The sequence below is a fragment of the Danio rerio genome, chromosome 5 (genome assembly GCF_049306965.1).
Source record: "Danio rerio strain Tuebingen ecotype United States chromosome 5, GRCz12tu, whole genome shotgun sequence".
Lineage (NCBI taxonomy): Eukaryota > Metazoa > Chordata > Actinopteri > Cypriniformes > Danionidae > Danio > Danio rerio.
In genome coordinates, this window is record NC_133180.1 from 61334530 (window position 1) to 61358395 (window position 23866).

Sequence of the window (23866 nt, forward strand, 5' to 3'; positions counted from 1 at the left end):
TGATGGAAAGACATTATTGACTGTCAGCCTGGCAGATTGGTGGATATTTGTTCACTTTATGTTTATAACCTACTGTACATTTCATCCCATTTTATCTTCATGATAGGGGAGAGCGGGGCACAAAGTAATACTTGTTTTGGCCAAATAATGAAAAAAGTAATGGGGTTAGACAAATTATTTATATTTTACCAACAACATTTTACATTTGCTACAAATGCCCACTGGTTGTATGATCACCGTGCTTCTATTTGGTGGTTGCCATAAGACAAATATTTGTAACAGTAAACTCCGACTAATGCAGCCATTAGCCTATAGTGGCCCAGAGAAGATATGGAAAATGTGGCCCAGTAATCTTAAAACATATGTGGGCCACTTTTGGCGAATATTCGGCACAGTAAGCTATGGCTATTGTGGATTTAAACCAGTAGTGGCCCAGAGAAGATATGGCAAATGTGGCCCAGTTATCCCAAAACAAATGGGCCACTTTTGGCAATTATTTGGCACAGTTAGCTCTGGCTAATGTTGCTGTGAGCCTAAAGCGGCCCTGAGGAGATATGGCAAATGTGTCCTAGATATCTTGAAACATATGTGAACCACATAGACTAAAGTCACCATCATGGAGAAAAGTGTTTGCTTTAGTTGGGCTCAGAGCTCTGAACCTCTTAATATAAATTTTTTTGGGCTGCTATAACTTTTAAGAACTTTGCTTGAAAAGTTCAATACAGCAAACATAAAGAAGCGAGGCACAACCTGTGATGAAATTATATAATTTACTGATGTTTACCAATGTTTAATTCATTATTACAAGTAATAATGGGAAAGAATAAAAGCAAAGTGTGGCCCAGAAAATGGTCAATTCTGGTTCATTTGTTTGAATTCTGGCTAGTATGTGGTATTGCTTTGGCTTATTAGTGGCCCAGATCTGACAAACAGGAGCAGACCGCCCAGAGCCATCATTCTATTCATTATGTGGTCCAGATGTAAGTGTCTGGTGTGTGTGTGTGTGTAAAGATAATTAAAAAAAATCCAACAAAGATGTTTACAGGGAAATATGAAATATTGCTGCCTACTTGCTGACACCTCACCCCATCGACCCTGACTAGTGAACACTGAATGCTTCCAGCCAACACAGTCAAGGTACTGGCAGGATATCACGGTCTGTCTGCATTTACCCCAACACAGTCTTGTGAACTCAAGCCAGGGAGATGATACCTGATTCCTGTTGCCATTCACACCGTATTAATAGGACTTGTTAGGTGTCCGTGACTTGCTGGAAACCCAAGCGGGGGGAGGCTGGCATGAGGTTGGAGTGTTTAAGCTGTTCAATTTATTTTAATCTACTCATTGAAGATACTCGCTGAAAACTTAATTGAATACCTCTAGATACAAACACTAGAATGTCCTTGTAAATATAAAATAAATATGAAAAAGTATATATCTAAATAAAAGTTGTTGGCATCATACTGCCATGTCATACTGGGTCCATTTTATATAGAAACTGCAATCGAACATTTTATTTTATGTATGTTTTTGCGGTTTTACAAAATGTATGCTGAAGCATGTATTACCAAGTATTTCCAACGAGTCTGTGTTGTATTTTATATACAGTATGTTTAGTATATGTTAGGTTATAGTGCTCAATTTTAGACAGTGCATGTTATAAGAAACTATTTAATCATTAGATTCTAGAGCTGAATATAGATGCTACTTTTTTTTAGCTAGAGGGTAAAACAAAATGGAAATGTAATTTTTTTCTTTCATCGCATAATTCTAGTGTTCTTCAGAACAAACAGAATAAGGTAAATTTATAATGTATAATAACTTACATTTAAGTAATATTTACCCTGATCTTCAAATTCACAAAATATTTCACTCCCCAGCTCTTAAATATGTATAAACTCTTCATAGTTTTGTGTCCAAAATGGAACATTTCCTCATCATTTACTCACAGAGTTTTAGATGTTAATGAATTTCTGTTTAATATGATATATTTTAAAGAACATAAAATGAGATATTCTTAAGCAGCATTGACATCAATATTAAGAACAAAAATACCTTGGAGGTCAATGGCTGCTGCTTTCATACTCCAGAATATCAGAACAGAAAAAAGAAACTCAAACAAGCTTGAAACAAGTGGAGGATGAGTAAATGATGACAGAATTATTATTTTTTTGACTAAACAATCCCATTAATGTACAATTAAATGTTAAATGTACAATTTGTTTCTTATTAAAAAGGCAGCATCACATTTTATTTCTGTTTTGTGTTACAGTTTTTCTCAGTTGCTTTGGTGCGTTTCTCACAACACCAGTGCATTTCAGCACAACAGTTTATGCATTTCTCAAAACAATTAGTACAAACTGCAAAACCTAATTGATAACCTGCAAAAGCGCATCAATTACTCAAAATATATAGTCCATTCCTCAAAAGCAAGTATTGACGTCAATCAAAGTGTCAGTGTCATCAAGATAAAAAGTCCTGACATCATTGTCTATGAACAAGATAGTCAAATGGCTTAGTCATGTTTTCATTATGACAGTTTTCTCTGTAATTTTTTCCAATGCTAAAAAGTCAGATTTTGGTGACACTTCCTGAAAATTCTCAAGACAGCACTATATACTATTTTCACAGCCATTTGAAAACTATAGTAAAGTTAGACATCACTGCATTGAGTGAGTTATCGGAGTACAAGACACTGAATAAGTGTGTTTCACATTTTTACTCTGCATTTGCTTTTTACAATCCTAATTTATTCACAGCATTGCAAAAGAATAAATACACCCTTATTTACAACAAACCTAAACTCCCTTTGGATTGAACTGTGCACAACTGTAAACAATATTGCAGTACATATTGAACCTAAACCTGCAACATACACAGGTCTGTAAATCATTTATTAAATTGTTTAATTTTAAAGACATTTTCAGGAAAATAAATATTTAATTTTTTTTTTATAAAGTTTGCTTGACAGATTTTGACATCAAATTTAACATTTTTGTATGTAATGACTCAAGTAATGAAATGAGGATTGTTAGTTTTATTTGGAATGACTATTCAGCATTGAAAAGTTTAGTTCATTTTGACTGACATGACAGAAGCAAATGATAATGTTATAAATAGCAGAGAGTTGAATGAAAGCAATTGATGCATGTCTGAAAGCATTTGCAATTTGTTGAAAGGAATAAGAAACTGCTACTAGGATGTGCACAAATGACTAATTGTTTTGAGAAATGCATGACCTGTTGTGCAAATGTAAATAGTGTTGTGAGAAATGCACCAAAGCGACTGAGAAAAACTGTAATATATTTGTAAAAGAGGCAGACGTATGCAAAATGTGAGCAGTAAAAAAAAAACAAGCTTAAGTTTATAGGAACACTTAAAAATAGGAAAATAAGCTCATTTTACTACTCCCCTGGAGAGTTTTGCCATTTTTGAATCTATTCAGCCAATAATCTTTGGGTCTGGCAGGAGGACCTTTAGCTTAGCTTAGCTTAAATCATTGAATCAGATTAGACCATTAGCGAAATCTTTACTATTTTGTAGTTACATTTTGTATACTAAGACCGATAAAGTATAAAAAGTTGACATTTTCTAGGCCCATGTGGCTCAGAAAATTCTCGTTCTGGCATAATAATACAAAAACTTAGCTACCATACTATGGCATTAGCAGGTGCAATGATATTACGCAGTCAGTTTACCTAGCTATCTAGCCAGGAGACTGGCTTTTTCTGCATTGCCGCCCTTTCTGTGTCACTACCTGCAGCTTTAACAAAATAAAATGCACAGTGCTCTTTTTTGTAACCTTGTGTGCTGCATTGACTTTGGGCTGTTGTGTTGTTTTCTATCTTTCAATGGCAAATGTGTTTGTGAATATTTTATTTAAAACTTTAGAGTGAAATATGGTCACAGATTTATTTTCATGGTACGTTTGTTGAATTTAAGTTTCGTTGCATCTACATGCCAGTTAATTCTCTTTAGATTATAAGCAGACAGTTAGGTTGGGGTTAGGGTAAGTGTGTCAGTTAAATGTCTGTTGATGGACTGTTAAATGTCAGTATCAGTAGATATTAAGCAGACAGTCTACTAATACTCAAATGGACCATCAAAATAAAATGTTTCAAAAAATATTTTTAATGGTGTGAGACATTGATCAGCTGAGGCTTCAATGCAGCAAACTGAGCTCAACAGATTAAGTCTTTTTTTAAAGGAGACCTATTGTGACCTTTTTTACAAGATGTAAAATGAGTCTCTGGAGTCTCAGCTGAAAATACCACACAAAAATGTGTTAAAACTAGGGCCAGATGCAATCTGCGGATATTTTTTTGCTATTTCTGCAGAGAATTTTGGTAAAAATCTGCGGATTTCTGCGGAATTATTTTGGGAGTATCACAACTAAAACCTTAATATGTAAAATAACAAAATTATGTCTTTTTAACTTTTATTTAATGTTTACAATGCAAATACAAATGGTTTCACTTTATTTGTTAAACAAAGCAAGTCTCATATAATATATCTACCAAAAGACAGAAAATATTACTGTACAAACTGCATTGTACATAAATCAGATGAACATGTTCATATTAGCCAATAATATTACTGAAATTAATTTAAAAACTGAATAAATTTAGATCAACACACATTTACTCAAGTAAATAAACAGAAGTAATGATGGGCTGAAAATCTGAGGAAAATCTGCGGAATTCTGTGCGCGCAGATTCTGTGTGGGTCTAATTAAAACTCTTTGAAACTACCACTATTAGGCTTTGATCTAGATTTTGCCATTTTGGTGACTGTTGCTTAAAATTCACTTGAGAGCTACAAATAGAAGATTAATGTTATCTCTGTGAAAAACTTAAAATGTGAAAAGAAAGTTGAAAAAAAAGAAGGTTGTCTATGGAAACTACAGTGTTATAATCCCTCTTGGTTGCTGACATTATCTTAAGCAGATACGGGGAAAACTCTAATGGTGGATGGCTGCTTCTCACTCAAGACTTTCTATAATAATGAGGGAGAGATGGTCACTAATAGGTGGTGTTTTCCCCCTTTTATGACATGTACAAAAGGAGAATGTGAAGTGGATTTTATACTCTTTAAAATGTGAAGTTAATCCATATATTCAAATTGTATGTGTATAATCTGCTTGTAGACTTGCATACCATTAAAACAATTATGGTGCTATATAAAGTTAGAAAGGGGAAATGGCCTGAGGAAACAACTAAGGGTCACAAGAAATGGATGAGAAGAGAGTGGTAGAAAGCCTGAGGTGTGAGAATGGATGAGAATAGAGGTTATTAGGTGGAAATTGGGGTCAGGGGTTAAACTAGGAGGGATCTTGTGCGACATATGTAGAACAAAGGAAAAACTGCTGTAAAAGAGTATTTAAGCAGGCCAGAACATCAGTGAGACAGAATTTTTCAGACAGAGATGCTACTGGGGGTCTCCTGAAAATTTTCCTTTGTTGTAGACAATAAAGTATACTCTTCTGATATTCATAACCTCCAGACTGAGTTTGAGTCATTAAGAGAAAAACTAAAAACCACTACAAATGTCAATCTGATAGTTTCTGCAGACTTTATTTTAAAGAAGTGTGATTATAAAAAAACACACATTTTAGAATTTTTGCCATTGAAAGCTGGCTATATTAACACACTTTTGCCACACAACCGTGTTTAAACATTTTTTAAGCGATTTTTGCATAATAGGTCCCCTTTAAGCATTCGTTTTCCTTGGCATCCTGTGTTGTTCTCATAGTTTGGATGGGACTGGCTGGTCCTGCAGACTGCCAGAAAAACTGTACTCAAATAAGAGTCGTGTAAAGGCATAAGGCCTTTCCTGCCTCAGGCTGATGTTTAGATTGGGAATATTCATGATCATACTGCACTCATACACAAACAGAATGAGATCACTGTTGTCTGGATTATTCAGATTCATTCAGCATAAAGTGTGGCTCTGACTAAAAGAGTGGATATTATACTCATGTTTTCTTTTTTCTTTTTTGTTTTTGATTGATCTTATTATAGCCTGGAGAGAAGTGTGTAACGCCTGTGTGTTTTGAGTTTTGAAATTTACCCAAAAAATTTAATTCATGACTTTATTCATGTATTTCCCAGAGATTGGTTGCAGCTGGAAGGGACATCCGCTGCGTAAAAACATGCTGGGTAAGTTAGTGGTTCATTCCGCTGTGTCGACCCCGGATTAATAAAGGGACTAAGCTGAAAAGAAAATGAACGAATGAATTATATTCATGTATATGATTATATAAATTTTTTTGCAATAATAATTCCACAGTGTTTATATTTACAGTAAAGGTTCTGGCTGCTGCAAAATAAGTTTGTTGCATGTATGAAATAGATTATAAAGAATAGAGATTATGCTTTTGCATTAATTCATCCTTCTCAATTACTTTAAAATCTCCAGTCCATGCAAAAGACAATATGACATAAAATACTTTGTAAAAAAATAAACAGATGGTGTGAAAAAGCAAGATTAGTGCAGGTTAGTGCAAAACATCATTACTTTTAAGTAATAATAATTTCAGAAATTTGAAATAGGGTTTTACTTTCAGAAGTCAGATTCATGATTGTTTGAATTAGAGCTTCACAATATTGGAATAAACTTTCATTGCTATAATTATGTTTTCTACGATTATATATTTAAACATGAAAATAATTTCACAAGATGACTATTTGAAATGTATTCCATAATATTATATGGACTGGGGTCAGTGCGTTTGCATAAATATACAAAAATATAGAAAAATTGACCAAATAAATTAAACAATTTAAAGCACAGATGAAACAATAAAAAAAAACAATAAAAAAATAAAATTATATATATATATATATATATATATATATATATATATATATATATATATATATATATATATATATATATATATATATATATATATATATATATATATTTTATTTTTATTTTTTTCTTTTTTTTTCAGTGCAATCTAACCAACATGATCTCATGGCAATTCGTAACTTCTTGATCTAGTGGGTAATTTGTACAATCTCATTCATATAATTTACTATGATTTGCTCATCCCCCAGTGATGGTTGGGTTTAAGGGTAGTGCTGGGTGCATTTTAAAATGGCACATTTTCGTGCGACTGAACTTGAATTAGCCACCAAACTGACAAAATGCATAATAGTTATTTTTCCTCATGAGATCAGGCTGATCTAACTGTAATTTTGTTACATACAATATTAAATAAATAATAACAGTCTTTATTGTATAAATAAACACATTTATTCTTTAAAAGACATTATAATTTCTTGTGCCCGAATAGTTTAAATTTGCTTGAAATGTTATAGTTAGATTAGAGTTAACCGTTCCAATGACTCCACAAATCTGTGATTCCTGGTTGGTCATGTTTACATCCACCCCTAACTTTAGTGTTCCCGGTCAAAATTGACCGGTCTGTTTTAACTGCTCTGTTAGCACAAAAAAAACTTTTTCACCAACATATTTTTATTCAACATTCTTTAGCTGTGAACAATGTCTCAAAGTAGCGTTTAACATGCATATATAGAATTAGACATAACGTAACTGCAGTGAAAATACAAATAGGCACTGAAAATGTGTTACAAAATGAACAATAGATGACATATGGAAATTATATACTGTATATATACTGTTACAAATAGACAGCTCACTAAAGGGTCTGACCAAAGAAATTGACATTTTAATTCATCTGAATGATTTATCAACCAGCAAAGCCCACACAAAACTACATCCTTTCCTGTGCACGAGTGCTTGAAATTTCATTTAGTCCTTCAATAGGACTATATTAGTGTACTAATGTTGGAAATAGTAAATGAGGGAATAAATGATGAGTATGGACACAGAACTAGCACTATAGTTTGGTCATCTTTAAGTGAGGTGCTAATGGTCTAATCCAATAAAAGAATTGATGCTAAGCTAAGCTAAAAGTGCTCCTGCTAGACATCGGCTGAACGGAGATTGGCTGAAAAAAAGAAAGAAAGAAAGAAAGAAAGAAAGAAAAAGAAAAAAGGAATAAGACTTTTTCTTTCCAGAGAGAGAGAAAAAAAAAAGAAAAGGAATGAAATAAGGAAAAAGGAAAGGAAGAACGAAACTAAGGAACACATACACACAGATGGATTAACATAACAGACACTTGTCTTGTCTGCGAGGTATGATTGTTTCAACAAGAAATTGGTTCACGTTGAAGGTTCCAACGATATCTCATGGCAATTCATAACTTTTTGATTTAGGGGCTAATTTGTATGAATTCGAGCAATCTCATTTGCACAGTTTAGTATGATTTTATTATCCCCCAATGGCAGTTGAGTTTAGGGGTGAGGCTTTTAAAAATCGTACATTTTTGTATGACTGAACTCTACTAAACCGACAAAACATAAAATGGTCTCATTCCTCATAAGATCAGGCTGGAGCCAAAAGCATGCCAGCAAAAGACACTGTTCAGTCTGAAATGTGTGGTGTGTGTAAGTGAGAGAGTGAGTGAGTGAGTTAGGGTAGTGTGTATGGGGATGTTTTCTTTCTGATGGATAAATATAGTATAAATACCAATTTATTTATTGTGGCGGTCACTTTTGACTGGGAACACCACAGATGTAATAAGCTTGTTGAAAACACTCAAAATTCAATGAAAATGTGATCATCACAGTTATATGTTCAAATGCATAGTGTAGTGCATAGTGTGGAGGATATCATACGGCCTTGAGGCAATCAGATGTAAAACAAAATATATATAAAGGTTTTTAAGTTGTAAATTGGTCAGATTTGACTCAACATGACAGGAAGGTTAAAAAACATGTAACTCCTGCGATGTGACTATTGCAGATATGCACATTGTAATTTGCATTAGGGTATCTTGATCTTTCTGCCAATAACTTTTAACCTTGCAAATATTGAAAAAGTTACTTTTGTTAACATTTTGAATAGTTTACAGTGATGTATTTTCTGGGTTGCTGTCATATATTACTTTGAAATATTGTAATGTCCTAAAACTTTGTATTAAACTGCCAGTATTTCTCAGTATTCTCAGTATTGTTCATTATTTCTTATACATTATATCAAACTACTAAAATGTCAATAAAAGTCACTTTGTTAAACTGTAGATTTGAATTTCCAACATCCGAATTTGTCAGAGCAGAAATCAAGATCCCGTAGATCAGAAATCAAGATCCCATCCTATTTGAGAATCACGAAATACAGAAACTTTTCATTAACAGATATTGATTCACAGCGTACTATTTCAAGCCTTAAAGTTTGAGTCGAGCTATGAAGTTTGACTCACTTTTTTTTCTCTTCTACTTGTGGTTGTTGCGTCATGGTGTCATTTGTCCCAATTAGTCTTTAGCGATGCCTTTATTAAACGAGCTAAGTAGCATGTTCGTGGTTCGCAGAAAAGCTCTGTCCAGCTTTAATGGCTACATTTGTAACTGACTGATTGTCCTTGTAGATGTGATTGCTCTGCTTTTATTTTTTTTGCTCCATTCACCGAGCATGAAGAATAGGCTCTTTCATGGCAGACTTGTGGTCGTGGATGTGGAAAGCAGTGCTTAAACAGCTCTCAGCCAAAACAAAAACTGCCGCCAAAAGGAATCCCATTTCATCAGGAAATTGACCCGTCAGAGTATGAGAAAACCAGGGAAGCGATACTCCGCATTGCAGTAAAATGTTCAAGTGCATCAGCATCCTGAGCGCTAGAGTTAGGGATTACGAATGCCCTCACTGAGACTCTAGAGACACTTGTCTTCTCTTCTGTTTAGCATGAGAATGGAGGAGAGATGGACCGTGGATCACAGGTGGTGCTTTCCCTGTCCTATGCCCCAGACTGAAAGCGCATAAGTAGGCACTAATGGTGAAGTGAGAGCCTCATGGGTCTTGTATAGACCGGAGGATGAACCTGTGGAATTGTTTTTTGGGAGTAGAAAAGAATTTGTTTAGTAATGGCATTGCTGTGACTATGCAAACACACATGGCTAAAGAGAATAAGGGTATTGAGGGCATCAGAAAACCTGAGATTCATTTATTTAGAAGCACTTTACAACAACTTTACATGAATAATGTTACTTTATCTTGAATTAATGATGAGTTAAGGCATGTGCTAATCATAAACTAACTCTAACTTCAACATGAATCACAGTTCATTTGTGAATCATGGCTATCTTAATTACTTGTTAGTACATGTTGTTAATTAATGTATTAATCAACATTTAAGTTTAAGCTAAATGTAACCAACATGAACTCATGAGCTGTTAACATAATTATGTCATGACTTTACTTGAAGGGGCATTTCACCAATAACTTATCCTTAACTACTTATGAAGTCTTGAGTTTAAACTGTACATGTTGATGTTGACTGTCACCTGACAGCAAGAAGATTGCTGGTTCAAGTCCCGGCTGGACCAGTTGGCATTTCTGTGTGGAGTTTGCATGTTCTCCTCTTGTTTGTGTGGGTTTCCTCCAAGTGCTCCGGTTTTCCCCACAGTCCAAAGGCATGCTTATATGGGTGAATTGAAGTACAGTTGAAGTCAGAATTATAAGCCCCCCCTTTAAATAAAAAATATATATATATATATTTCCCAAATGATGTTTAACAGAGCAAGGACTTTTTCACAGTATGTCTGAAAATATTTTTTCTTCTGGAGAAAGTCTTATTTGTTTTAATTCGGCTAGAATAAAAGCCTTTTTATTTTTTTAAAATCCATTTTAGGGACAAAATTATTAGCCCTTTTAAGCTATATGTTTTTTGATAGTCTACAGAACAAACCATCGTTTTACAATAACTTGCCTATTTACCCTAACCTGCATAGTTAACCTAATTAACCTAGTTTAGCATTTAAATCTCACTTTAAGGTGTATAGAAGTGTCTTGAAAAATACCTTGTCAAATATAATTTACTGTCATCATAACAAAGATAAAATAAATCAGTTATTAGAAATGAGTAATTAATACTATTAGGTTTAGAAATGTGTTGAAAAAATTATTCTCTTTATCAAACAGAAATTGGGGAAATATAAACAGGGGGGGGGCTAATTATTCTGACTTGAACTGCATATATATAAGACACACTGTTAGACCTTACCGGGCGTTTTTACAGTAGAATACTGGCAACATTGTTGCCAGTTACTCACCGTAAAAGTTTGGTTACAGTAAGTAACTGGCAACAGTGTTGCCATTTAATTACTGTAACTGAACCATTACAGTGAGTGGCTGGCAACAGTGTTGCCAGTTATTTACTGTAGCTGAACCAATACAGTGAGTAGCTGGCAACAGTGTTGCCAGTTATTTACTGTAACCGAACCATTACAGTGAGTAGCTGGCAACAGTGTTGCCAGTTAATTACTGCAATAGAGCAGTAGTGGTAACAAACTGGAAACTGCGTACAGTTAATTACTGTACTGTAGGGTTACAACTCACAGCATTATACTGCATACACATTAATAGTATGTTATAGCCTTACTAAAATTAATTAGTATTCTTACCTGTTATTAATAATAGAAGGCATACAAATTTAGACAAATGTATTTTATGGTTTTGGCAGCAAACAAATATAAAACAGAAAATGTATAACAAAATTAAGATATCAGCAGATATAAATATCATCTTACATATTACAGGTCTGCACAGTAAGGCTGCGGTCACACTAACAATTGAGTATGCAAAATTCTGTCATACGGCACTGCGAAAAGTAGTGGGATTAAACAAAATAATTAGAGATTGAAAAAGCAAGCGACTGGTCCATAGTTTAAACTTTTGTTCAGACAGGTCATAATTTGATCTTTGATTGGTCTCAAGCAATCACATGATGTGATTTTGCAAGTCAGAGAACTCCAAGCTTGAACTTTCCAATGCTGCGAACAGTGAAATTTTTCGCATGAGCTAGCATTCCAGGTCTGCAGCATTCACATGCGTATGAATGGAAGTCTAAAGGGAGAAAAGTGCAGTGTGACTGGGACTTTAAGCTGTAACTCTAATTAAACACACCTGATCAAACTAATTAAGGCTTGTTAGAAATCTACAGGTAATGTTGAAGCAGGGTGTGAACTAAACTCTGCTGCGCTGCAGTTCTCCAGGAACTTGGAGTTTGAGCATATTTTTAAAGCAATTGGCAACATTTATCACAAATACATATCAAATAAAAAAAATGCACGCATGCGCACACACACACACACACACACACACACACACACACACACACACACACACACACACACAGAAAGTGCTGCAGTAAAATGTGTTTCTCTCTCCTCAATGCTGACCATGCAAAAAAAAAATAAAAAACTAAACAGCAAAAAACACAAAATATTTATTTTATTTTTTAAAGTTTCGAATAATTAAAAAATAAGCATATGAAAACACACACATACTATCAAATCCAAAGGATCCAATCTTTTATTGTTATAATTATTATCTACTTTAAAATCTCATGACCACAAACTTTTCTATTGTTTCTAATATAAATCCATAGGTGGAAACACTGCTCTGAAAAATACTTAGCAACAAACTCACAACCTGGGACCTGACAGTGGAGCTTTTGTGTGTGGATAGTTATTTGTATCATATTTTTTGTGATTCCCTGTGATGATTTCTGTGCACATGTTACCTTACTGAGGTGATGGAATTTATTGGTTTTTATGTGCATAAACTTTTAGCATCTGTACATTATTGCAATATGCAATATCCAATAAATAAATATACTTAAAGCGAGGAGAGGCTAACTAGCTAACAATGTAGCTATCAAGTACATAGTTCAAGATAACAACAATATAACTTAAAACACAGCCTTATTTTAGAAACCCTCAAAAACATTAACACATTTTACTTACTCATTGTAGATTTTTATTTAAAGCCTAAAACATCAGACTCTACATCTGAATTGATAGACAGAGAATAGAGCACACTCAGCAGTAAACAAATCAAACACCTGGCTCCCTTAAAGAGCCAGCATTTTCTGAAAACTTTTTCTAATACCTTTGTGTTTAGAATAAGACAGTCTGTGGGAGTGTGGTGAGGCCTAAATCATTGTCTTCTGCCTTTAAAATGCACATCTCTATAAACAGCAACAAAAAGCTTCAGAGTAAATGGGACAGTAATGGTTGAACAGTAATTTGCCATTTATTGTCACCGTACATAAAGTAAATTAGTGTAATTTATCCTTTGCATTACACAATTCTATACAAACTCTACTCCTTTTACAGTAAAACACTGTTTCCTTTCATTACAGCAAAACACTGACTATTTTGCAGTTATTTACTGCATAATCTACAGGGTAAGCGTGCAGTTAAGCTTTAACCCTAATTAAGCACACCTGATCAAACTAAATCTAAAGGTAGTGTGTTGAAGCAGGGCTGGAACTAAATTCTGCTGGGCTGCGACCCTCTAGTAGTTTGACACCCCTAGAGCATAGCATATTTTCAAAGCAACTGCCTACATTTATCACAATTATGCACATATTGTTTAATAAAAACAATTAAAATATGCAAACTTCATCCATAGGAAAAAAAAAATTATAATAAATAATCTGATCCTCATGTCGTTCCAAATCTGTAGTAATAATAAAAAAACACAAAAATGACATGATTAATACATTTTTTTAGGAAAGCCTTTTTACTATACTGTTAATGCCACTTTTACTTACTTTAATTGAAGTTTTCTAAACAAATTCATTGAGTCTCTGCAAACATGTATGTATGTGCTGTTTAAGATATATATTTTTTAAATAACACATTTCTACTAGTCATTTATGTAGCAAAATACTAATATTCAGTTGAAATTGCAAATTAAAAGCTGAACTATAGGTTAAATTAGGCAAATTAGACTAATTATAGAAACGTAAACAAAGTTATAAGAATTATTATGACAATTTCTTTGCTCTGTGTGAATATTTTTGCCTTTAAATGCATTTCATCCATATCTTATGCTTAGCTTTTAATGATCTCTGTGGCATTGGTTGACTCCTGATACTCAATGTTAAAACATAAAAGAAACCAAAGAAAACACATGACTGCAGTGAAATTCAGCTTATCATCAGTGCAATGTCCCACTCTCCCCTCAATACTGACCATTCACATATCAAAACTGAACAGTAAAAACATATAAATATATAGAATTATATAATAAAAATAAATAGCAACATAAAGCATCAGAGTAGATGGGGCAGTAATGGTTGATCAGTAATTTACCATTTATTATGACAGTAAATATCTGTAATGGGTACATAGAGTAAATTACTGTGATTTATTCTTTGCACTACAGAATTTCATACAAATCCTGCTTCTTTTACAGTAAAATACTGTTTCCTTTCATTACAGCTAAACACTGGCTATTTTACAGTTATTTACTGCATAATCTACAGTAAGGGTTAACAGTGCAGGCAAACCATTTGAGTTCTGAATAAGTCAAATAGGCTCAAACCACCAGTTTACTGCATAAAAACCATTTTCTATATTCAAGTGCATTTTTTGTTTCCATGTATTAAATAAATAAACTGCCACTTTTCTAATTAAATGACACACATATAAATATATATTTTTAAACTTACAGGCTTGTTCACATATTTCACAATCTGAATAATAATAATAAATACGTTTTTTTTTTTTTATTAATGGACAACTTAATGTTTCTATCTCTGTCAGTGACTTAGTGACGAAACGAGTACATTCTCTAAGTGGTTCTGTCACTTTGTTAAATCCTTTTTGTGGAAGACTGTATGGTATAGTTATTGCCAGATGAACTGTAAGGTGTTTAATATTGGTAATTCGTTTTGAAATAAAAATAGCTAAATGTTTGTTAGGTGTTAGATTTTTTCGCTGGAGGAAACTTGCTGATGAGGTGCTGAAAACACCTGACTGCTCCGTGAAATTGGATACATGTGGTACAAGGTTATCTAGATCGAAGTACTGCAAATAAGCAGGTATTATAACAATTTATCGATAAACACACACCTCGTTCTCTCATTGTCCACGGCTGTGGTTTGCTGATTTTGTTTGAAAAACAAAAGACGTGGAGGAACCACCGTTTTTATATCAAATTTAAAGGGGACTGAGGCGATCATTTAGTGTACAGTTCATGAGCAAATTGCAAACGTTTTAGGGGGGCTGAGTAGAAATATAGGGAGGCTACAGCCCCTTTAAAATAGGCCTAGCAACGCCCATGGTTGGCGGTTCATTCCGCTGTGACGACCTGTAAAATAGAGACTAAGCCGAAGAAAAATTTATGTTGATGTTGACGGAACACTTCTACATAGACGAACATGCAGAAGGAGTTCATGAGATGTTAAGGGTTAATGATGATGTGCCCCTCCAAATAAAGTCATGATATAATCATACATTAACATTTCATGAGTTCATGATAGTTAAATTAAGCATACACTAATGGGGTAATTAATACATTAATTCACAAACAAGCTTGTACAAACAGTTACGGTTTTTCTCTATTGATCACCTACTGTATGGTATTCAGGGTATTATGGTCTTAACTAATTTTGACAATTAAACAGACTATTGTGCATGTAATGACATATACAATGAAATGACGCTGACACATTTTGAAGAGAAAAACCATTAGACTGAGAATTACCGATCAGGTTAGATCAACTAGATCTATTCACTTGGAAATTGTGCTAAATGTAGGCTATCTCTACTTAATCATTTGCAAAGATGTGTTTAGACATTTGCAATTTGATGAAACGAATGAGAAATTAAATTCTGTTGTGAACAATTGCCAACTGGTTTGGAGGTGTGTCCATGTTGTTTTGAGAATGTAATTTCTGTTGCAAGAAATGAGCCAAACCAATGGAGAAAAACTGTAACTTATCATTAATTTATAATTAAGTAACACTGTTAACCCTTACTGTAGATTATGAAGTAAATAACTGTAAAATAGCCAGTGTTTAGCTGTAATGAAAAGAAACAGTATTTTACTGTAAAAGGAGCAGGATTTGTATGAAATTCTGTAGTGCAAAGAATAAATTACAGTAATTTACTCTATGTACCATTACAGATATTTACTGTGATAATAAATGGTAAATTACTGTTCAACCATTACTGCCCCATCTACTCTGATGCTTTATGTTGCTATTTTATATTTATTTTATCTCTGTGTTTTCTTTGGTTCCTTTTATGTTTTTAACATTGAGTATCAAGAGTCAACCAATGCCACAGAGCTTATTAAAAGGTAAGTGTAAGATATGGACGAAATGCATTTAAAGGCAAAAATATTCACACAGAGCAAAGAAATTGTCACAATAATTTTTTAACTTTGTTTACTTTTTCTATAATATATCTAATTTAATTGCCTAGTTTGACCTATAGTTAAGATTTTAAATTGCACTTTCAACTGAATATTAGTATTTTGCTAAATAACTAGTAAAAACGTGTTATTTAAAAAATAAATAAATAAATAAATAAATATATATATATATATATATATATATATATATATATATATATATATATATATATATATATATATATATATATATCTTAAACAACACGCACATACATTTTTGCAGGGACTCAATGAATTTGTCTGGAAAACTGGCAAGTAAAAGTGCCATTAACAGTATAAAGGCTTTCCTAAATAAATGTATAAATCATGATATTTGTTGTGTTTTTTATTATCACTACAGATTTGGAACGACATGAGAATCAGATTATTTATTTATTTATTTTTTCTATGGATGAAGTTTATATTATAGTATATTTTTATTGTTTTTATTAAACGATATGTGCATAACTGTGATAAATGTAGGCAGTTGCTTTGAAAATATGCTATGTACCAGGGGTGTCAAACTCCTGGAAGGCCACAGCCTAGTAGAATTTAGTTCCAGCCCTGCTTCAAAACACTACCTTTAGATTTAGTTTGATCAGGTGTGTTTAATTAGTATAACTGCACTGTTACTCTGTAGATTGTGCAGTAAATACTGTAAAAAACAATGATTTAGGCATCACCACACACTCCCACAGGCTGTCCGTCTTATTCTAAACACAAAGGTGTTAGAAAGAGTTTTCAGAAAATGCTGGCCCTTTAAGAGAGCCAGGTGTTTGATTTGTTTACTGCTGAGTGTGCTCTATTCTCTGTCTATCAATTCAGATGTTGAGTCTGATATGTTTTAGGCTTTAAATAAGAATCTAAAATGAGTAAGTAAAATGTGTTCAAATGTTTTTGAGGGTTTATAAAATAAGGCTGTGTTTTAAGTTATATTGTTGTTATCTTGAACTGTGTACTTGAAAGCTACATTGTTGTTATCTTGAACTATGTACTTGAAAGCTACATTGTTAGCTAGTTAGCCTCTCCTCATATAACTTCTTACATTACTTTTGTTTAAGTATATGTATTTATTGGATATTGCATACTGTCATAATGTACAGATGCTAACAGTTGTATGTATCTTTCTGGCAACTAAGCCAAAATTAAATTCCATCATCTCAGTAAGGTAACATGTGCACATCATCACAGGGAATCACAAAAACATGATACACATAGCCATCCACACACAAAAGCTCCCCTGTCCAGTCCCAGGTTGTGAGTTTGTTGCTAAGTATTTTTCAGAGCTGTGTTTCCATCTATGAATTTATATTAGAAACAATAAAAAAGTTTGTTGTCATGAGATAATTATAACAATAAAAGATTGGATCCTTTGGTTTTTCGGTGTTGCTAACTTTATTTTTGTTTTCTATAATTATTTTAAACTTTTTGAGATTTGACAGAGCTTTTAATTATTTAAAACTTTAAAATTTAAAATAATTATTTTGTTTTTTGCTGTTCAGTTTTTTTTTTTTTTTTTTTTTTTTTTTTGCATGGTCAGCATTGAGGAGAGAGTAACACATTTCACTGCAGCACTTTGTGTGTGTGTGTGTGTGTGTGTGTGTGTGTGTTTATTGGATATGTGATTGTGATAAATGTTAGCAGTTGCTTTAAAAGTATGCTATAAACCAGGGGTGCTTAATCCTGTTCCTGGAGATCTACCTTCCTGCAGATTTCAGTTGCTATCCATATCAAACACACCTAAACCAATTAATTAGGACCTGAACACCACGTTATAATTACAGGCAGGTGTGTTTGATATGGGTAGCAACTGAAATCTGCAGGAACGTAGATCTCCAGGAACAGGATTGAGCACCCCTGCTATATACCATGGGGGTCAAACTCCAAGTTACTGGAGAACTGCAGAGCAGCAGAGTTTAGTTCCCACCCTGCTTCAACATTACCTGTAGATTTCTAACAAGCCTTAATTAGTTTTATCAGGTGTGTTTAATTAGAGTTACAGCTTAAAGTCCCGGTCACACTGCACTTTTCTCCCTATAGTCTTCCATTCATACGCATGTGAATGCTGCAGACCTGGAATGCAAACTCATGCGACAAATTTTACAGTTTGCAGCATTGGAAAGTTCAAACTTGGAGAAATCTGAACTGCGAAATCACATCATGGGATTGCTTGAGACTAATCAAAGATCAAACCATGACCTCTCTGAACAAAAATTATGGACCAGTTGCTTGCTTTTTCAATCTCTAAATATTTTGTTTAATCCCACTCCTTTTCGCAGAGCCATATGACAGAATTTTGCATGCTTAAACGTTAGTTTTACTGCAGCCTTGCTGTGCAGACCTGTGGCTCTCAGTAATATGTAAGCTGATATTTATATCTGCTGATTTCTTAATTTTGTTATACATTTTCTGTTTTATATTTGTTTGCTGCCAAAACAATAAAATAAATTTGTCAGAATTTACAACTTAATTAATTTAAAGAATTAATAACATGTAAGAATACTAATTAATTTTAGTAACACCTTGACATACTATTGTGTATGCAGTACAATGCTGTGAGTTGTAACACTACAGTACAGTAATTAACTGTACACAGTTTCCAGTTAGTTACCACTACTGCTCTATTACAGTAATTAACTGGCAACACTGTTGCCAGCTACTCACTGCAATGGTTCGGTTACAGTAAACAACTGGCAACACTGTTGCCAGCCACTCACTGTAATGGTTCAGTTTCAGTAATTAACTGGCAACACTATTGCCAGTTACTTACTGTAACCAAACTTTTACAGTGAGTAGCTGGCAACAGTGTTGCCAGTGTTCTACTGTAAAAAAAGCCTGGTAAGGTCTAACAGTGAATGTTTAGTTTCCATATAACACATCATTATTCATGTACGGTTACTGTAAAGTGTTATCATTTCTTTTTCATATCTATTCAGGTTGAAAGGGTAACACTAGTTTAGGTCACAATTCACAGTATTAACAAAACATTAACATTACTAGCTTAATAAACATCTTATTATCTGTTTATTAATAGTTAGTAATGTTGTTGGGTTTATTAGGGATGCAGAATAAGATCACATTTTATAACTACTGATAGTATCTTAATAATAGGCTGGTAATCAGCCAGTAGTTACTAGCATGAATTGTGACCTAAACTATCGTTGAATGCAGTATTTAATGTATATTTGAAACACACACCTCACAAAATAATACTGTGATCCTTTAAGAAACAAAATTAGCCTGTTTTACATTTAGATGTTACATTACAAAATACACACATGCAGATATAATAACCTGATTTTAATTCGCCAATTTTTCAGTAGAAAACAAAAATATTTGAAGGATGTTTGAATGGGGAAAATGTTTAATGAGCTGGCTATGCAGTCATTTTATTTTGACTTTGATATATTTGTGTGATTGCTTCACTCAGTTTGGGTTCTTGAAACTTTTTTGAATTAACTTTAGCAAAATCAAGAATTCAGGTAAACTTTTTGTATTACGTTTTAGATGCTGAGACATTAAATGCAAATGTTCTCAAATGTGTGTATATATAGGCATTTTTAAAAAGGTTTCAAATACATATTAATTCTGAAAGAAAAAAAAATGTTGTACCTGAAGGATTTTTCCTCAAGAACAGTTACATTAAAACTGGACAAACAAGGCATGAACAAGCATCAATAAAGCACGTAAATAGTGTGGATAATTCAGGTAATACAGTAAAATCAAGTGAATGCAAAGTTTTGAATGGGGGCTTATACAGACAGACAGACAGACAGACAGACAGACAGACAGACAGACAGACAGACAGACAGACAGACAGACAGACAGACAGACAGACAGATAGATAGATAGATAGATAGATAGATAGATAGATAGATAGATAGATAGATAGATAGATAGATAGATAGATAATTTGCACCCTCGAAATGAAAGTACAAACACCGACACCTGGTGGTGCAAGGAGAAAACTTATTGGTATGAACTTTTCAGATCGCTTTAGTACAAATTGTGTATAATAGAAATGCACAATATGTGACTTAAAAAAAAAAAAAAAGCAATAATACATTTATGCAGTCCTAAACATGTTTTGACAGTTAATATGCCAGTGATTTGATGCTTCACAAAAGTTGCAGACGCCTTTACCAATATGAAAATGCTTTTGTAAACAACCAGTTATTCTTTACACCGATTAAAAAAACGGCTACTATAATAAAGAAAATCTTAGATAGATAGATAGATAGATAGATAGATAGATAGATAGATAGATAGATAGATAGATAGATAGATAGATAGATAGATAGATAGATAGATAGATAGATGTCTTGTGGATTTTATGCAAAAGGTATGTAAACTTTCTATATATAAATCCTATATATCATATTTATTTTGCCCATCGCATATATAAAAGTATTCTTTGTCGCTCCTGTTAGACCTCTGTGTCAGATTTATTCGTGTCAACTTACTGTTTTGCCGTTCTCTTACTTTTTGAGTTTCTTACAGAACCGGTCACTTAATCATAATCACAAACGCTGCTCTACTAGCTTGTTCCGCAAGCAAGCCGCGCTCCTGTCTGTGAGGAGGGATGGATGACTGTATTTTTATAGTATTTTGCAGGAGGTGGAGAGCTAGGAGGAGCTTGTCAGACAGTCTGTCACCGATCAAAAGCCGATCTGAACAGCACAACGAGAAGCGAATGAGAAGCGCAGTGGTTTCTAAACGTGGACTCGGAGCTGTTTTATATTTCCAGGTAGACGCTTTCAACCCTTCCTGCTGCTTACTTAAAGTTTGTTCTCTTGGATGTGAATGGGAAGCTGAGCGAAACTATTCCGAAAACAGCTTCCTTTTAGGGATTTAAAGAAGTTTGAAATCGTGCCGATGCACGGGATTTGTTTTGACATGCAGTATTGATTGTTTTTACTGGACTGACGGACTTTTGAAATGTTTCCTGATCATTCATATATTCTGGATATTTATTCTAAAAAATAAACAAACAACGCAGTTACAATGCCATGAAACAAGGCATGCCAATGAAGATTTTTAAAATGAACATTTATTTTCCTTCAAAACAAATGCGCATACAGTGTCACTTTCTGTATGATGGACCATGAATTGACTATACATTTCAAAATACAAAAGATATTCCTGTTATTTTCTGTGGCTATCCAAACAAGACAAAAATTACCTGTATGGCTTGGATGTAGTAAATAGTTTACAGCTATTTTAAAACTTTTTATGCGGTTATAACAATGGGACATTGCATGAAGATTGGGATTGGACTTTTCCAGATTATGATTGCTGCATCTACCCTGGAGATCGGAGCATATGATTTGGAGCATGGCCGTCCGGGGAAATGCGAACCCATCACCATTCCCATGTGCCAGGGAATTGGCTACAACATGACACGGATGCCTAACCTGTTGAATTATGAAAGTCAAGAGGAAGCAAGCATAAAGCTGAATGAATTCGCTCCTCTGGTGAAGTACGGATGTGACATCCATCTGCAATTTTTCCTGTGCTCATTATATGTGCCAATGTGTGCTGAACAAGTGTCCGCCTCTATTCCAGCATGCCGTCCTATGTGTGAACAGGCACGACAAAGATGTTCACCCATAATGGAACAATTTAGTTTCAGTTGGCCGGACTCATTGGATTGCTCAAAACTCCCGACCAACAATGACCCAAATGCTCTGTGCATCGAAGCTCCAGAAAATGACACTCAACCTGAGACAAAAAAAGGTGAGGGCATGTTGCCAGTACCTCCAAGGTCCAGGCAACCCACAACAGTTAGTGGACGCATCTCAAGCATCTCACAGTCCTGTGAAAACCCAGAGAAGTTCCAGTATGTGGACAAGAGCGAGTCCTGCGCGCCTCGTTGCACTCCTACAGTGGATGTCTACTGGTCGAGGCAAGATAAGGACTTTGCATTCATTTGGATGGTCGTGTGGTCAACGCTTTGTTTTGTTTCTACAGCATTCACAGTTCTAACCTTTCTCCTTGACCCCCAACGTTTTCAGTACCCCGAGCGTCCAATCATCTTCCTCTCCATGTGTTACAACATCTACTCAGTGGCCTTCATCATCCGTTCAGTGGCTGGGGCTGAGAATATCGCATGTGATCGAGAAAACGGAGAGCTCTACATTATACGCGAAGGTCTAGAAAGCACAGGCTGCACCATAGTCTTCCTCATCCTTTATTACTTTGGGATGGCCAGCTCCATCTGGTGGGTGATCCTCACCCTCACCTGGTTTCTCGCAGCGGGACGAAAATGGGGCCATGAGGCCATCGAAGCACACAGCAGCTACTTCCATATGGCCGCCTGGGGTATTCCTGCAGTGAAGACCATAGTCATCCTCACTATGAGAAAGGTGGCTGGGGATGAGTTGACAGGATTGTGTTACGTGGGAAGCATGGACAGTAGCGCTCTCACTGGCTTTGTGCTGATCCCTCTTTCTTGCTATCTCATCGTCGGGACGTCGTTCATCCTCACGGGTTTCGTGGCGCTCTTCCACATTCGCAAAATTATGAAAACCGGTGGCACCAACACTGAAAAGCTGGAAAAGCTCATGGTTAAGATCGGAGTCTTTTCCATTCTCTACACAGTTCCTGCGACTATTGTGATCATATGCTATTTCTATGAAAGACTCAATATGGAATACTGGAAGTTTAGAGCTCTGGAGAACAAGTGCGTGTCCTTTCCTGGCCGCAGGAGCGATGATTGCTCCCTGGACTCATCGGTTCCTACAGTAGCTGTGTTCATGCTGAAAATATTTATGTCGCTAGTGGTGGGCATCACCAGCGGGGTTTGGGTATGGAGCTCAAAGACACTTCAGACCTGGCAGGGCTTGTACAACAGGAGGTTGGGTGTGCAGACCAGCCATAAGCCCTGTTCCAGCGTCAGCTGCAGCAACTCCCACTGCCATTACAAAGCACCGGCTGTGACAATTCACATGAACAAAACGGACGCCTATACAGACAGTCCCACACATGTTTAAGAGAAAAGGCCTTTGCTTTAGGGCCAAGCACAGACATACGTGTGACCAGATGCTACAGATCATGGTAAAAGTCACAACTCTTGTCAGGGGGGCCGTTTATAAGCCTTGCTTATAGTGGATACAAAGTAGATGCCACTTCTGTGAAGAAAGGGTTTGTTGTATGGAACAAATGTACAGTAGTTGATGCAGCGAACACACACACTTCAGAGTGCTTTATTTATTGTGGATATTTAAGTATTGTGGGTGGTATGGTTTTGTACTTTATGTGTTATACTGTATATAAGGAAGAGTTTGTAATAGTATCTTATATTTTTCTCAAAGGAAGAGCAATAAAACATTTATTATTAAGTTTTTCTCAGTTTTTTTTTTTATCTTGCTAGGTTTGTTGTTAGACTAGGATATGTGCAGGTCTTAGGGTTATGTGTTAAAAGTTGTACATATTTTTAATTTCTCAGTAAGTTGCAGTATGTATTAGCATTTCTGCACTTCCTGAAAGAAATCCAATTGACTAAATTCAAATTCTTTAAGGTTCTGTATCATTTAAAAAGACTACAAAGTATTTTTAAACTCTAACTCAATGTAGGATTTAGTTTAAAACGTAC

At 34.6% G+C, this 23866-nt stretch overlaps 1 protein-coding gene and 1 long non-coding RNA gene across 2 annotated transcripts; both read left to right on the plus strand.

Moving 5' to 3' along the window:
• The first annotated feature begins 14374 nt into the window (after positions 1-14374).
• LOC141385630 (uncharacterized) lies at positions 14375-20091 on the plus strand. The gene is made up of 3 exons (XR_012406401.1): positions 14375-14701; positions 14745-15836; positions 19125-20091. It is a non-coding gene; the product is annotated as an uncharacterized lncRNA (long non-coding RNA).
• Positions 20092-20951: 860 nt separating this feature from the next.
• On the plus strand, positions 20952-23612 carry fzd9a (frizzled class receptor 9a). Its single transcript, XM_021476637.3, has one exon. The coding sequence runs from the start codon at positions 21519-21521 to the stop codon at positions 23262-23264; it is 1746 nt and encodes a 581-aa protein (XP_021332312.1). The 5' UTR covers positions 20952-21518; the 3' UTR covers positions 23265-23612.
• Positions 23613-23866: the final 254 nt, after the last annotated feature.